The following is a 17864-nucleotide window of genomic DNA, read 5'->3' as shown; positions in this document are numbered from 1 at the left end:
ACCAAGCAAAGAAATAGGGCAGAAGTATTCAAGAGAGGGAGCCTTCCTGGTTTGGAACTGATAGAAACTGCTTAATAAGCTCATCTTACTTAGCCAATCACCTCGCTTTCGTAGTTTTGCCAATATCTATACTTGCCATTCAGGTCGAGTAGCCTCTGTGTCAATAATTGTCCCAACAGGAGGGTTTTGCAGGCTTCTGTTGGTCTCGATGAAGAAACGCTGAAGGCATTTCTTTCTGACCACAATCATCGATAGTTTGGCTCTTCTGATGTAAAAAGAAAGACATTTTAAAAGGTAAATCAGTGATGCAGGGCTAACCATGCATTCTTTGCCACCACTGCTAAATGAGAGATGCTGATAAAGAACAAGTCTTGCTCCCAGCAACCATGATTGTTTCAAACTACCTGCCTGGTAAAGACAAAAGGCAGGACAGGATCAGTTTACCTGCAGCCACCACTGGACTCATCGAGGGCACTTAGTATCTGTGGGACTTCAAAGTCTACCACCATCTTCAGCTGCCCATCTCCAACGCCGTCACGGTACACTATTATGCGTGCAGGCAGCTGCCCATTACATGTCTGCCAATTACTTAAAGCATCTACAGAACCACAAGAAGGAAATAAAGAATGGAGTTACATAACTGATCCCATGTGGGAACAAGCTGATCATATGTAAGCTTTCCTTTACATTGACACTACAGATGAAACAAAAATGAATGAACTTTTATCTGTAGGCACAAAGGCTTTTAGTTGTTGTTTTAAAAAGCTGGTGTTACTTGCTCAAGAATGAATGGCATTAGAGATGGGCAACAGATCAGCCTTCTCCAGTCCGATACCCTCCCAGTGTTATGGACTACAACGTTCATCAGCCTCAGTCCAAAGCTTCTGCTGAGCACCTGCTCAGGAAAGGCTGTAACAAGATACCTGCCTATTGCACGGTGTATACCAGGGTAGGCAACCTAAGGCCTGGGGGCCGGATGCGGCCCAATCGCCTTCTAAATCCGGCCTACAGACGGTCTGGGAATCAGTGTGTTTTTTACATGAGTAGAATGTGTGCTTTTATTTAAAATGCACCTCTGGGTTATTTGTGAGGCATAGGAATTCGTTCATTTTTTTTCAAAATATAGTCGGGCCAACAACATGGTCTGAGGGACAGTGGACCGGCCCACGGCTAAAAAAGGTTGCTGACCCCTGGTGTATACAAATGATACTTGTGACTCTCCATCATCCTTAGCCGATCATCCCTAACTATTCATCATGACCAAGGCAGATGGGAGATGGAGTTCAGCATTATTTTGAGGGTCACATATTCCACCATTCCTGATATGTACAATAATCCCATTATCTCCTCTGGTAAACACATTTTGCAGACTGATGTAGTATTTAAAAATCCTATTTGACAGTATGCAACAGTGGGAACAAAATAAATAAAATGCAGGTAAGTCTTGTAAGCTACCATGATAAACACAGTATACCATAGGAAGTTGCCTTATATAGTCAGATCATTTTATATCCAGCTCAATATGTGCTGATTGGCAGTGACTTTCCAGGGTTTAAAGATGGGAGATCTCTCCCAGCCCCACCTGGAGATGCTGCATGTGAAGTATGTTCTGTTTACTAGGAGTCATCCATAGTCCTTCCCCAAATAGTCACAGCAACCTAGCAGAACCTCCAAACCCTATTTTTGCTGCCTAATAAAGTATCTGGTAGGCCACATAGCAAAGGGCCCTAATCTCTTGTGAATGTGGCATGACTTATGGTTGGCTGGATAGAGCCACCTGTCAGTCAAGACCCACTTGAGTCAGACACTCTTTAAAATATTAGTGTTGTGATGCAGTTTTTGACCCTGCAACTGATGCCTGATGCAATCAACACCAAAGATGACCACTGAGAATAAGTTTTGTAGTGCTTGGCCTACCGTAGAAACAGTGAGACTAATATCCTGGTACAATCATACCTCGGGATAAATACGCTTCAGGTTGAACACTTTCGGGTTGTGATCTGCGGCGACCCGGAAGTAACGGAACGCGTTACTTCTGGGTTTCGTCGCTCGTGCATGCGCAGACGGTCAAAATGATGTCACGCGCATGCGCAGAAGCGGCGAAACGCGACCTGCGCACGCATCTTACGTTCTGTTTGGGATGCGAACGGGGCTCTGGAACGGATCCCGTTCGCATCGAGAGGTACCACTGTATGATGTTTTATTTTGATCTGCATACTTGCTCTTTCATTCCCTCATTTTGAATAAACTGCTGAAGCAGGAGGGGAGCCAGGCTGAAGTTGCCAAGCAGGAGACTTAGAATCCAGCTGGCTATTTCCCTACTCCTGAGAAGGCCACTGTTAGGCAGTGGGAATCCTGAGCCCCTTGCCATAGGTGACTCCTAAGAGGGCCGTGGCAGCAGAGAGACAGAAGAATAGGACAGGACTCCCTGGAGCTATTAGGCAACTTTGCAGGGTTGGTGTTGGCAGCAGGGTTCAGCCTACTGTTACAGGCCTTCATGTACAGCCCAAGGACTGTGCATAATTTGGCAGACCACACAAATTGTGTGGGCTTGATGTACAAGTACAGTGCCTTCCAGTCAGTTTCTGAATCCAGTTCAAGGTGTTGCTGCTGTTTACTTTTAGTTTGGGACCCAGATACATGAAGGATCATCTACTCCCCCACCTCAAGAAATAAATGTTCAACCGTTAAGTATATTTCACTAATTTATACAGCAGCACCCCTACCTTTCATGCAGACCTTTAAACAATCTGCAATGTTTGATCCTGAATTTTGCAGCATGCAACGAGAATACCACCTGGACATAAAAGGAAATAAAATTTGTTTTGAGGTTATAGCAGTACAGGCTTATTAAACTCTATTCGGAGTCCTCTATTGCCTTCACGGAGGTTCTGTACGCTCCTACATCACCAAGAGAAACCACAAATAGGTGGGGGGGGCAGCAGCTGCTGAACCCTATCATGTTTACTTGTCTTACAGGAAATTGATTTGAGAGATGTAGCTCCAGATACTTGTGATACAAATGCCCATGCTTTGTTCCCATTTCCCAAGGGAAATACTGAAATATCCGAAAGATCAGCATTCATGCCCACACAGTGCATCAACAGAACAGCTGACAAGTACATGGGAGCTGCACCTTCACATTACATAGTTACTGAGCTTCCACTGCAGTGACAATCTCCTGAGAAGTGTTGGGCTAGTGAATCAAGAATCTTACCTAGTCAGTTGTAAATTAGAGCTGGTCACAAATCCAATAACTGAGCTTCCTTTGGTCAAAGCATCTTTGTTGACATCAATGCCGACCACCATGACGGACTTCAGCTGTTGAGTAAACAGCAGATAGAATCAGAGGTGGCATACATTAGAACCACCATGCCAGATCAGACCAAAGGCCCATTTACTCCTGCATCCTGTTCTTATATGCGACACGGGTGGCGCTTTGGGTTAAACCACAGAGCCTAGGACTTGCTGATCAGAAGGTTGGCGGTTCGAATCCCCGCGACAGGGTGAGGTCCTGTTGCTCGGTCCCTGCTCCTGCCAACCTAGCAGTTCGAAAGCACGTCAAAGTGCAAGTAGATAAATAGGTCCCGCTCCAGCGGGAAGGTAAACGGCGTTTCCGTGCGTTGCTCTGGTTCGCCAGAAGCGGCTTAGTCATACTGGCCACATGAAGCTGTACGCCGGCTCCCTCAGCCAATAAAGCGAGATGAACGCCGCAATCCCAGAGTCGGCCACGACTGGACCTAATGGTCAGGGGTCCCTTTACCTTTACCTTACTTGTTCTCACAGTGGCCAACCAGATGCCAGGATGGAAGGACTGCAAGCAGGACTTGAGTGCAATAGCACTTTCCTCACTTGTGATCCCCACACACCTGGTACTCAGTGGCATACAACCTTTGATTCTGGAGGAGGTAGTACATCAGCATGATAAAGGCCTGCTTTGTCTGGAAGTGGCAGTGTGGGGGTGGATGTCAACAAAACTACTTACTGGTATCTCAACTGCCCATGGTGACCCTCCAAGCTTACAGGTGATCTGCATTGCAATTTTTGTGGCGACGCTCATCATCATCCCTTGTTTGCTCAGGGTGCGAGCAAGCACACACTGGCTAGGGATGGGCCGCTCAAGACTTAAGAACTTCTTCACAGCATCGTAACAGTCCTTCTTGTTGGAAGGCAACACACACAGCACCTAAAAGTGGCACAATAGACAAGCAGATTCAGTCCCTGAGGTTTGCTCACAAGCCAGGCTTGCTCAATCCTTGATTCAGCATTACACAGCTGGAACTCTCCTGAAGGAGGAGAGAAAGTGGCAATCGAGGCAGAAAAGGTTGGTGAAAGAAATGCGTGACTCCCTGCTTTCCAGTTGCCAATTGCACCACCCCAAGGATGCCTTTAAGCCACCAGAAGTAGGTTGTCAGGATTTTCTTACATGTAACATGTAGTACAAATGTAAGATTAATTGAAAACGAGTTTCCAAATCAGGAAAAGCTGCCCAAAGCAGAGTGGTTAGCTGCAAGAGCCACCCAAAATTTCTAATTGTTTAATTGAATTTTATACTTGAAAAAAAAAACTTTTGAGTTACATTTTGAAAATAGAAAATTTACAAACTAAACACACACCCCCCATTTACCCAACCTGAAGGCATAGCTAAGAGCTAAATAATAATAGTAAAGTTGCACTAATAGTAACCCTTTAAATTTGATGCAGTATGGAGTGGCAAGAATTCTGAAACCCTCCACTGCAATTTTTTGGATTACAAACGCAGTGGATTACAAACTATAGTCCTTGATAACTTTGGTATAATTGGCAAAGTTGCGGTTGAGAACTAGGGCAGAGGGTGAGGAGGAAGCTCTCTCAATACTAGGATACCAGGACAAATGCTGCCAAAGTCTGCATACACACCATAAACGTAAAACACAAGACTTCCTCCACCCCCGGATCCTGAGAGCTGTAGTTTGTTAAGGGTGCTGGGAATTGTAGCTCTGTGAGGGATAAATTACGGATTTCAAGATTATCTGGGAGAAGTAATGTATCACATATATGCAGTCAAGGTGAACAGGAAAAGAAGTTGTACCATACAAAAATCATCATCATACAAAGCAGCCTATCTAGAAGGACCAATTTCCAATAGCTTCCTTCCAGCCACCTTGAACATCAGCAGGCAACATACATGCCTCTCTTCAAACACATTTGAAAAGCAACTCAAATATGCATACGCACCAGCTGTAACTCAGGATTCACATACTGTTGCAGAGCTCGAATAAACGCTGAGGGGTTCTCCTGCACTGGTATACTGCAGACAAAGATCAGAAAGCAATGGGGAACATTAGAAATGCTAACACTGTAATTGGCAGTCTAAAGGACATCTCTTAGAACACAGCATTCCACCGGCTTTTTGGGAAAATGATATCAAACCCAGCATTTCAGGAGAGATTAATAATGCACAAAATTACAGTGGTGGGAAGAGGAAGGATGATCCATGAAAATAGAATTACGTTTTATATATGGGCCCAAGTAAAACATCATGAAGTTGTGATACATACACATACACACACACCCCCAGGATAGTAATACAGGCAACTCCCCATTTATGCATACTTACATGAAATCGTGTATAATTGGAATACCCAATGAAAAAGCCTGAAAACACCCCGTTCCATCCCTACCCCTTTTCTGACGTCCAGTATAGTGTTCATTCAACAAATACTTTTCTCCACTACTCTGTGATGTTTGCAAACAAAATATGGAAGGGAGGAATCCTCCTTAAGACTATTGCCCCCAATACAATTACAAGAGGAAGCCTCGCTGAATTCAGTGGAACTTACTTCAGAGACACTATGCTTTCAATTACACTGTTATAAGCATGCATATTTCAGTCTAAAACCACTTCATTCATGGTCAGTCATTACTTTCCCACTTCAGTAAGAAAATCAGACATGAAGCCAATGCAAGGGATTTCTGTGCCAACCCTCTTGCCCCCAATGAAGTCTGCCAAGAGCAGGAGAAAGCCTAACTATAGAGATATTGCCAGAGCATAATTACAGACCGACCCCTCGCAGCTGGTGGAGCTTTGGTACTGTTGCCAGCTCGTGCTGGCTAGATTACCCTGCCAGGATTCTGACATATTCTAGGACTGGAGCCACTCAATAAAAAGGAGAGACGGGGAGAGACAAAGCATATTAAGTTATGGAGTTGCAAAGATCAATACAAGCCCTGTGTGAATGCCCGTCTTTAAAGTTTCAGAGCAAACCATGCAAAATCTGTTCACGGACAGCAGGTTTTATCTGGACTAAAGAACATATGAGCCCCTACCAACAAAGGAATGTAGGATATGCTGATTAAAGATAAACCATCACATCAAATGAAAACTATACAATCCTTGGATTTTTCTCTATAGCAAAGTCAACATAAAGTGGGTATGTAAATGTGGAATGCTTCAAAAAGTTAATATTTGCAAAACCCATCTGTGTGTGAATTTCTACTGGAAAATCAACTTGGGTTGACTTCACCAGTTATAAATTGCATGAATCAGCTACTACTTATGGCCTTAATTGATGTAATATGCACAGGCAGAAAAGTAGTGAAGTGGGGATTTAGTTTTTATGACCTGAAGGTCCTCATTTGCCTGAAATCCCACTATTTAACATGGACCAACAAACCATGGCCAGAGTTAGAGATATATGAGATATGGGCAATCAAGGTTGATTAAATTAGCACACAAATATTGAAGAACTTCAACATAAAAAATTAGCAAGGAGGAAGGTTATACAAAAGCCAGCGGTTTTCAATGTCTCCCACCAAGTTCTATACTCATGCTGACTACTAGCTGGCATCCAGCCAGCCTTGCAGAGAATGAAGCTTTCCATATACCACAAATAATGTGGTTCTGCGCTACCCGGTGCAATAAGCTCAATCCTGCATGTGCTGGCAGTAGCACGTGACTGAACTGCTACTTGTTTTTGTTGTTTTATCTTTTTGTACACTGCTTTGAGGTGTTTGTACAAAAAAGAAACCAATTAAACAGTGTCTACATTTTATGAAATAAAACAAAAATAGTAAGGAACCACCATACATGGCAATTTCAAACTGCCACCACATACTCAAAGGTCGCCCGCTATCCATCCTTAGCGTGCTTGATATACACAGGACAAAAGGGAAGCACACTGCTGTTTGCTGTACATACCTTATGCAGCAGCAAACCTAGGGGCCTGCCTCCAAGAGTTCCTTAGATCAGTGATTTTTCAGCCAGTGTGCCATGGCACCATGGGGTGCCTTGAATGATGGTCAGGGGTGCCGCAGGCAACAATGGCCTCTGTTCCTCTTTCCTTTCTTCCCTTCTCTGATGCCGTCTCATGTTTCTGCCTCCCTAAAGCTGTTTGTTGCAGCAACCCTGGCTACAAGCTTCCCAGGCAAATGTTGCCTCTGGGGCTGGCCAGGGGTGCTGGTTGCCAGGAGTTGAGGCGGCCTTGGAGTAAGCAAGCAAGCAGGCGAGGGAGTCCAGCTAGCCAGTCCACCAGCCCTTGCTGTTGGGAATGGACAGACAAGTGGGAGGCCTGGCAGGCAGTCACTGTGCTGGCTTTTCTTGTGCTTGCTGTGTGCAAGGCCTACCTGGGAGCTGAGGGCGCAGTGCTGATGGCTAGCCTTTCCTCCATGCAGGCCTGCTGTCATTGCTGCATCCCAAGGTAAGGGGCTAGCCTCACATTCAACTTTGGCCAGTCTCCGTTGGGCCCGTTTGGGGCATCCTCTTCCCAGGACCTTGTGGGGCAGTATGAGGAGACACCTCTCTTTGGGGTGGGGTGGGGAAGCCCAGAGACCTAGGAATGGACCTCAGAGTGGCAAGGAGAGGGGAGAGGAGAACACTCCACAAGGGAGGGTGTTCGAAAAAGGGTGAGGGGCTGCCAGCTCTGCAGGCAAGGGGTGACATAACTGGCTCTTGAGTTCCACAGGGGTGCTGCAGAAAGAATGTAGTTGGTCAAGGGAGCCGTGGACTCAAAAAGGTTGAAAACCTCTGCCTTAGATAGTGAACAAAAAGTCAACACTTGTTCCCCCATGAGTTTGCAAATGCATCACTGTCACATTTACAGACTTTGCATTTTTGGATATGCACACTTAAAAGTATCTTACACACGCACCCATTAAAATTCACAAACCCACAATGTATGAAAATGAGTGAGGTAAAGAAGAAAACAAGGTTTGTTATCTGAATCTCTCTCACACTTTTGGATATTCAATGTGGAATCCCATGGGACCTCCCACTCGTCTCAAACAGTTCATGAGACTATGTGCAAGCTCCGAGTTTCTATTGCTGCACAACAGTATCCAGCTCTGCAGATGTGCCACTCCTATCATCTTCATATTACGCATATCTCTGAACCAGTCATTGGCATTCATTGGCATGCACTGCAAGAAGAAAAAGAAATGCAAATGACCCCAGTAATTTGAGGGAGAAAGCTTATGTATAAACTGTCAACTAACGGGAACTTCAAATGACCTTAAATTGTACAGAAATTCAGAATCTCCCTCCAAGGACTCACACACATAGACAAATGCCGCTGTGCACAGGAACTATTCTAACAGCCAAAGGCAACGTTTGGAATCATGTTTGAGTCTCTCTAACATTCAAGTCCAGGACATAAAACGGAATGGAGTCTCTATAATACTTACGACTTCATTCTGCATGAGGATTTTTTCTGAGGTGACCACACGGCCAGTCAAGGAAGCCTGACACCCAAGCTTCAGCCCCCAGCTCTCCAATTCTAAACGCGCATCTTTGTTTCTGCAATAAAATGTGCATCCCCAATGTTATGTATGCTTGTATATAGTTTTTACAGTGTAAATAAAGGCAAAGCAGAAATTTATATTGTTGCGTGCCATCCCAATTTCCAAGCGATACAATATTTTAGGGGTTCCAGGCACTGACCTAGGCTTCGTGTTTCTTTTGGAACAAGGTACAACAGATACTGTGGTGTCTTTAGGGTATACGGTTTATTTACATACAGTGGTGCCTCGCAAAACGAAAAGAATCCGTTCCGCGAGTCTCTTCGTCTAGCGGTTTTTTCGTCTTGCGAAGCAAGCCCATTGACGGCTTAGCGGATTAGTACTATTAGCGGTTTTTAGCGGCTTAGAAAAAGGGGGGGGAGGAAAAAAACCCCCGCAGGAACTCGCAAGACATTTTCGTCTTGCAAAGCAAGCCCGTAGGAAATTCGTTTTGCGAAGCACCTCCAAAACGGAAAACTCTTTCGTCTAGCGAGTTTTCCGTCTTGCGAGGCGTTCGTCTTGCGGGGCACCACTGTATATACAACCTAAGCCTATGAAGAAGGGATTCACAGCAGTAACATACCAAGACCAAGTTCACTGTCTCCCACCAGCACCACATTCTCTTCATCAAAACATACAGCTGAATGAACTTATTGGAGCTTAACCAAGCCAGTATTGTCATAACACAGCTAACAATATCAGTTGAAGGTGAAAGCAATGAATGAAAGAAAAAGCATAAATTAGCTGATACAGAATAATTCTTAAAATGTGGAGTTTTTTTTTTTTAAAAAAAACAACAACACAGAAATGTAGCAAGTCCTTTCCACACAGAAGGCTGTACAGTGTCAATGACTTATTTGTAGAAACCATCCATGAATGTTTCAGGATGTTTAAAGGGGGAAATACTCTTAGTCTTTGTAATAACCAGCTATGGTACTTTAACTCCATCTAGGGGTTGCAGGCACAGAATAAACACCACAAACACCTAAGGCTGCAATCCTCTCTATATATGCATGCCTATGCAAACTGTGGGGTATATATGTATATTCTGCCTTATGCCTTATAAGTGGTCAAAGGTGCCATTTAACAGTAAGGGCTGAAGTACTATGGAACATATGTGCTCAGGCCTAGCATAACTAATAAATACATAAAAACGCACATAAGTTGCATACAAAATCCAAAAAGAGAAATGTAATAAATATTAAAGTGTAGAATATGTCCATTTTCTATAACTTGAAAGCATTATTTTTTGTCCGTAAGAGTGAAAAATATGGAACAGCTTCCAGCTTCAACACAAACCAGATCCAGTCCGTAAACAGTCCGTCAATTTTCCTGCAGATCACATCACACAGAGATCACGCACACAAATATTACACTGTCTGTATCACACTTTGGGCAGCTATACTTGAAGCAGTCTCCAAGTCTAAGCATGGCAGACGCAGCAAGAGTCATGAAACATATCTTGTCGAAACCTGTTTAAGGTTTTGAAAAATTATCTATGCACCAAATTGGATGAAACTTATACAGTCCATCAGATCCAGTAGAATTACCTTTGAATGTTGTCGGCTAGTCTAGACAGTCGTTGGTGCCTGCGGTCTGGGGCCAAGTGAGTTTCTTGGGCTAAATCTTTCATCAAATGGAAGTCAGAAGTCGCACGGTTGCTCAAGCCTAACAAACAATTTGTATCAGGAAATCAATCTTGAGCCCATGGGGGGAAAAGTTGGTACCCAAAAGCAAGGTAGGAGGCATGACTGAAAGCCAGGTAGAGAAGTGCACTTCATATCTCACTTCATCCAGCAAGCCTTCAATCACGATGTACTAACATTTGCACTGCCTTGCAATGATGTGTAGATAGAACATCTAAGAGCAGTTCTATGCATTCAGAGTCAACACATGTCATCACTTCAGAGTGCAGTGGGAAAGAGTAAGTCCATGTTTTAATGCGTGTCAAATGCAAAACTAAAGTAAGCAACAACAAAAAAGCCACCCCACTCTGTACTTAGAATATGCACTGTCAAATGTTGACGGTTGGTGCCTACACTTGTGTGTGTCAAATAAAGGACTGCCAAAGAAGTGGAGAAGGCTACACAGATAAATTATGTGTTTTGTTAATACTGCAAACAATGCTACTTCTCAACATCCCAGCCTACTCTCACAACACTCCACCATACTTTATCTTCTTCATGCTTTTTAACATTTATGCCAGGAGTAAGGAAGCTGTGGCCTTCCAGAAGACTCCAATTCTCACCAGTCCCAGTCAGCATGGCCACTGGTCCGGGATGATGGAAGCTGTAGATCAACAACAACTGATGGGCCTTCTCTGCTTTAGCTGCAGATGCCAGGAATTAAACTTGGAACTTTTTGCATGCAAAGAATGTACTCTGTCATGACAGTCCATCCTCATGCAATGGGTATTCCAGATTCTGCTTGCCACAATTGAAAACATCCAATTTCTCCAAAGTCAATGTGACTATAAGCCAGATCTGTAAGCCCTGAATACTGGAGGACTGAATGAAGACAAGTTCAGACTGTTTTCTCTAAGTTCACAAAGTTGCTCTAATGGGCCAGATCACCTGTTGTTTACCTGTCAAGTAGCAGAGTTCAGGGATAAGGTGGGCCACACGAGGTCCAACAGTGCTCCTGCCCTTACTCTTCAGCTGGCTTACGAGCATGGGTTGATTTAGGTCAGTCAGGACTGCATCATACTGCTGTTCAGGGAAATTTAAAATAAGAGGTAGGCAAATTGTTCTTATTCTGTGCCCATGGTACTTATTGGCAAGACATACACAGCACAAGGCAAAATGGAATTTCCAACTGAATTTGAGTATTTTGCATTCCTAATGACATTATTCCATATCCATTTTGCCTCAACTCTTTCCTGTATTTCACCAGTGAAATTCCACCCTTCACTTAACAGCCATTTTGTATCAATGAAAAGAGTTTAGCCCTGCTGCATCACCCTGCTTCTTATTTACCTGTTTGTAGTAATCTACATAAGAGATCTGAGTGCCGTCACTTTTCTGAAATAAATCTGTTGGCTTCACAGTCCACTCAATATCATCGATTCTATAGGTCTTGTTGTTGTATCTGAAATGATTAAGTGCACATTATAATGCATTTCAAAATATTATAAATATTATAAAGTGCATTTCAGAATATTATTCTGCTCTGTCATAGACCCAAAATGATAAAGCAGAATTCACTGCTTCACTAAGATTCAGCACCAATGGCAGGCACACCAGAGATGACTTGCACTAAAAGAAAAGCTTGACCTACTCATATTCATGGTGTAATATGGGATCTGTGAATTCATGCAATATTGCAGTTGCCCTTCGGTGGACCTGGGGACAAGTTGCAATTTTTCTTTTCACAGAAGGGAAGCAATGATTATGCATGAGGATTCCTCTGTTCCTTCGCCATCCAGATGCCCTCATGATGTTTTGAACAAAACCTTCTACCAGCCCTAGCCAATGTAGCCAACGGTGACAACATAATCCAGATATCATCCAGATAACATCCAGAGGGCCACAGGTTCAGGAAATCCACCCTATCTGACTAGAACCCAACAATCTGTTAACTTACAGGAAATAGGATTCATACAGGGAGCTCTTAAAAGTTCTGAGTGTATATCAACTGAATCTTTGCTAATTTTGTCAATTCAAATGTAGGAACCCACTTAAAATTTCCAAAAGAAGAAGCAACTTCCAATTAACAAACATTACCTTGTAAGGACAATAAGCCCCACCAGTTCCTTTTCACATGTTTCTGCAAAACGTGAGTTGTCCACACTTCCATAGAGGTTCATCATAAATTCCAAGACATTCTCATTGCGAAGGACTTTGTGGCTCACATCTGCACACAGCATCACTTTCTCTTCAAACTGTCCAATAGTCACAGCAAATCCTGGCCAAAGGGTCAATCTGAAAGAAAAGGATGGCAAAGACATATCTGGGTTGATTTAATAAATCCACTGTGCACACCCTCTGGTTCAAAGGCAGGGCATGTATATGCAGGAATGAAACTAGAATTACATTTTAAGCATGATGGTATATAAAAGCAGAGTTCTATATTTGGACATAGTTTAACAGCTGAAGCTTACATTTGCTGCAAAAAGATTAAGGCTGCAATTCTTACGCAGGAGCAAATCCAACTGAATCCAGTGAGACTTACTTATCTGGAGTAAATATGAATAGGATTGGGCTGCACATAAAACATATTGCCATACAATCCATCTACCAATAAGAGATTCAATTATGTAATTACAAGATGGGGGCAACCAACTCACTTGTGCTGGGGAATTTCCACTGGATCTGAAGGACTGTAGAAGTTCCGTCCAATCTGGTGCATAGACAACTTTTTCAAAACCCTAAATAGTAACATATGTTTAAATATGGCATGCAACAGAAGCATCGTTTTCCTAATTTGTTAATTTTACACAGGGCAAACTTCTCAAATCTAACTAAACATGTGAACTAAAATCTACCTTGGCTGAAACTATTCGGGTGTATAAACTATGGTTAGAACCATCAAATAGAGTTATATGGTACTTTTTAACATGCTTATATAAAAAGAGCAAATTTCATCTAATAAATCTTGAATGGTGAATTTGAGGCATCAGCACCACGAAGAGCACAGCTAGCAGAAATTTGTGGGAAATGTCTGAACATGACTGGTGTCTTGGGTATTTTGGATGGGCTAATCTGAAAGTGGTCTGCTGGTTTCAAAACAACTGGCAATGGAAATGAGAATTTTTATCAGCATTCAGAATATCCCATGTTGGAAGTTACATCTGACGCCCACAATAACTAGTGGGTAGGTTTAGAAATACAGGGGAACCTTGGTTCCCGAACGCTTCCGTTGTCATACGTTTCAGTTCTCGAACACTGAAAACCTGGAAGTAAATGCTTCCATTTTCAAATGTTTTTTGGAACCCGAACATGAGACATGGCTTCTGTTGAGTGCAAAAAGCTCTTGCAACCAATGGGAAGCCACACCTCGGTTTTCAAATGTTTCGGAAGCCAAATGGGCTTCCGGAACGGATTTTGTTTGAGAACGGAGGTACCACTGTATACCTTAAGATATCTGTATCTGTAGAGATAAGGCAGTAGATGGCCTTGGCCATTATCTACTGTTCATATTCATGATCCCCCTACTTTTGTTTGCCTCTGGCTCCATTCACCACTGGCATTTGGCCCCCAAAAGGTTGCCCAGAGGGAAATGTGGCCCTCAAGCTGAAAAGGTTTCCTGATCCATGTGGTAAACCATAGCTAACAGCTTACTATGGACACACAAATGGCTCTCACTTCTCTTCCCCTTATGAGGTGCAATCCATGATGCCTAGCATTATTTCTGAACAGAGAATTGTTGTTTGTTTAGCTCCAAAACAAGCCACAACATGAAGTAATGGTTTGTTTTTCGTTTATTAATTGTGGTTTGTTTGAGTGAGAAACAACCAAACCATGATCTCTGCTCCAGGTATAATACTAAGCTGGGGGTCGTGGTTTGCTGTTTCCACTCATGCTAAAGGAGAAGAAAAGCAGGAGTGAGCCCTGCATTCATGGTTAACCATAAGCTATGGCTTTCTGTGACTTGTGAACTAGGCCATTGGATGCAATGAATATATGGAGCTCTTGCTAGAAAATTAAATATTTAGTTGCAGTTAAAAATGTTAACAGTGAAAGTGGCTTCATTTACTTTTTTCAATAATAAAAATGCACCCAAAGAAGTCTGGGAAGAGAAACATGATAAACTGCCAGTGATGTTTAAGGTTTTATTTTAATAGCTTGCTGCTTTATTGTTTTAGCAGTATATAAATATTATGAGCACCTTTTTATGACCAACTGATCTTTGACAATAAATTATCAAAAGGCTTACTTTTTAAAGACGATGTTTAAAAACTGAATGCACACAGGATTGCTGGGAAGCAGCTGATGGGTTAGTGTAATAGTCATCTTCACAGTTTCATCTCTCCGGGTTACACAAGACAGTTCTGTAACCTAACCAGGGGTCAGTGGAATATATGAGTTATGCGGTTTCTCTTCAGACTACATCTTCTCATTTCTAAATACAGTGGTACCTTGGGTTATGGACGCTTCAGGTTACAGTTGCTTCAGGTTACAGACTCCGCTAACCCAGAAATAGTACCTCGGGTTAATAACTTTGCTTCAGGATGAGAACAGAAATCGTGCAGTGGCGGTGCAGCGGCAGCGGGAGGCCCCATTAGCTAAAGTAGTGCTTCAGCTTAAGAACAGTTTCAGGTTAAGAACGGACCTCCGGAACGAATTAAGTTGTTAACCCGAGGTACCACTGTACTGCAAAAGGATTGTACTGAGAATATTGTAGACCCTGGGATGAGTTAGGAAACTACTGGCTAAAGTCTCATGCCTAGCTTGCTTTTCTTTGAAATGTGCATACGAAAGCCTCTGAGTTCTCTTCATAACTAAAAGGAAAGCAGGTATCACACACCAGGCAGCTTCTACAACCAGCGAACAACAGGAAGTCTACAGACTGTCAAGGCCTGGTATAAATGTCCAGAGAGAATATGGCTATCAATGGCTTCTAGGCATGAAGGCTATGCTACCTCCAGTATCAGAGATGCAAGTAGGGAGACTGCTCATGACCTGTTGGAGGCATCTGGTTGGCTAATGCGAAAACATGATGCTGGACTAAATGGGCCTTTGGCCTGATGTAACAGGGCACTTCTTATGTTTTATCATCAGGCAATTGCACCAATCAGGGAAATAAAATTATTGAATTTCATAACTTGAAATAAATGAATCTCGGGACCGGCAGTTAATTTTACTAACGAAAGACTTTCTCAGAGTTTTATTGTTTTTGCAGGCTATTCATGCTTTGGGGTGGGGGCTAATAAAAAGTTTCCAGGGTCTGGCATAAACCAGATTGGAAGTTATAAGCAAGTTTGAAGTTCCTTTATACATTTTTATGGGGGAATTCCAGAGCATCTATCTTTCACACAACTTCTGCTTTTTTCACACACAAGCAGCAGCACACTAAATGAACAAACAAAATGAAGAGGAAGCATCTGGGAGGAGGAAAGCCCACCTCAGGCCACTGCACGGAGAAGGTCATTTTCCTTTTTTTTTTTAATTAAAATTTTTATTACATTTTCAGTTTACAGAAAAGAAAAAGAAGAACAAACCAGAAAAAAGAAAGAAAGAAAAACAATCCAACTTTCAAAATACATTTTTAGGTTACTAACTGGACTTCCCCACATCTCCCTCACCCTGCGTTCTTTACAATAAACATATCAGCAAATTATTACCTTGTTTCGTATCTTATTTATATCTTTCAGAGTGTTTTACTTCTAAATTTAAAGTACCTTTTGTCAAATATTTATACCTTAAGATAATACATAAAATAACTTTAAATTTCAACTTTTTCTTACTTATAACTTAACTTTCTATTTTCCTAATCTAATTGCAGGAGCTAAAATTTCCAAGTCATGCAGATTCTTAACATTCATACAACTTATAATGTTTTTGTAAATAGTCCTTAAATTTCTTCCAGTCCTCTTCCATTGTCTCTTCTCCCAGATCTCGGATTCTGCCAGTCATTTCAGCCAGTTCCATATAGTCCATCAACTGCGTCTGCCACTCTTCCAGCGTGGGAAGGTCTTGTATCTTCCAATATTTTGCAATGAGTATTCTTGCTGCTGTAGTTGCATACATAAAAAAAGTTCTATCCTTCTTTAACACCTTTTGGTCCACAATGCCCAGGAGGAAGGCCTCTGGTTTCTTAGGGAAGGTGTATCTAAACACCTTTTTTAACTCATTATAGATCATTTCCCAGAAGGCCTTCACTTTTGGACAAGTCCACCAAAGATGAAAGAATGTCCCTTCAGCCTCCTTACATTTCCAACATTTATTATCAGACCGATGATATATTTTTGCAAGTTTGACTTGGGTCATGTACCACCTATATATCATTTTCATAATATTTTCCTTCAGGGCATTACATGCCGTGAATTTCATTCCAGTGGTCCATAACCTTTCCCAGTCTTCTAACATAATGTTGTACCCAATATCCTGAGCCCATTTTATCATGGCTGATTTGACTATCTCATCCTGGGTGTTCCATTTAAGCAGCAAGTTATACATTCTCGAAAGCGCCTTGGTCTTAGGTTCTAACAGTTCTGTCTCTAATTTCGATTTTTCCACCTGGAATCCTATTTTTTTGTCTGACTTAAAAACCTCTTGAATTTGAGCATAATGAAACCAGTCTTGCACCCTATTCTTTAATTTTTCAAAGCTCTGCAGCCTCCAATTATCTCCAGTTTTTTCTATTATTTCCCAGTATTTCGGCCATCCGGCCTCCATATTGGGTTTTTTTCGAACCTTGGCCTCCGCTGGTGATAACCACCTCGGGGTCTTACCTTCCAATAAGTCTTTGTATTTTGTCCAGACCATAAATATAGCTTTCCTGACAATATGGTTTTTAAACATTTTATGAACCTTTACCTTATCGTACCACAAATATGCATGCCATCCAAAAACATTATTATACCCTTCCAGATCTAGGACGTCAGTGTTCTCAAGGAGTAACCAATCTTTCATCCAGCAGAAAGCCGCAGCTTCATAATATAACCTTAAATCTGGCAGGGCAAACCCCCCTCTCTCTTTTGCATCCGTTAATATTTTAAATTTTATTCGGGGCTTTTTGCCCTGCCAGACAAACCTAGAAATATCTTTCTGCCACTTCCCAAAACACTCCACTCTGTCCACGATCTGTAGGGTCTGAAACAAAAATAACATCTTCGGCAATACATTCATCTTTATAGCTGCAATTCGACCCAACAAGGAAAGTTTCAATCTTGACCAGATCTCTAAATCTTTCTTAATTTCTGACCAGCATTTTTCATAATTATCTTTAAATAGATTCAAATTTTTGGCAGACAAGTTTACCCCTAGGTATTTTACCTTTTTAACAACATTTAACTCTGTCTCTTTCTGAAACCCATCTATTTCCAAAGGTGTCAGATTTTTCTCCAAAACCTTGGTTTTTTGCTTGTTCAGTTTGAACCCCACTACCCGACCAAATTCATAAATTAATTCTAACACTCTCTTCGTACTAGATTTTGGCTCCTGTAGTGT

General features: G+C 42.2%; 1 protein-coding gene across 9 annotated transcripts in view; it reads right to left on the bottom strand.

Annotated features, from left to right (window-relative positions):
* Nucleotides 1-17864, bottom strand: part of PIWIL4 (piwi like RNA-mediated gene silencing 4) — a gene marked incomplete at its 5' end in the record, with an annotated part of 39174 nt that overhangs the window by 4290 nt on the left and 17020 nt on the right. For all 9 annotated transcript variants that reach the window (XM_079973526.1, XM_079973528.1, XM_079973530.1 and 6 more), the window contains 14 exons: nt 137-265; nt 445-598; nt 2727-2797; nt 3218-3321; nt 3986-4186; nt 5218-5290; nt 8213-8397; nt 8662-8773; nt 10305-10422; nt 11339-11462; nt 11730-11841; nt 12477-12674; nt 13040-13120; nt 14629-14750. In XM_079973526.1, coding sequence (XP_079829652.1) covers nt 137-265; nt 445-598; nt 2727-2797; nt 3218-3321; nt 3986-4186; nt 5218-5290; nt 8213-8397; nt 8662-8773; nt 10305-10422; nt 11339-11462; nt 11730-11841; nt 12477-12674; nt 13040-13120; nt 14629-14750 — 1784 coding nt within the window. The remainder of the gene's footprint in view (nt 1-136; nt 266-444; nt 599-2726; nt 2798-3217; nt 3322-3985; nt 4187-5217; nt 5291-8212; nt 8398-8661; nt 8774-10304; nt 10423-11338; nt 11463-11729; nt 11842-12476; nt 12675-13039; nt 13121-14628; nt 14751-17864) is intronic.

The sequence above is a fragment of the Podarcis cretensis genome (assembly GCF_951804945.1).
Source record: "Podarcis cretensis genome assembly, chromosome: 4".
Lineage (NCBI taxonomy): Eukaryota > Metazoa > Chordata > Lepidosauria > Squamata > Lacertidae > Podarcis > Podarcis cretensis.
This window is presented reverse-complemented; position numbering and strand designations above follow the sequence as displayed.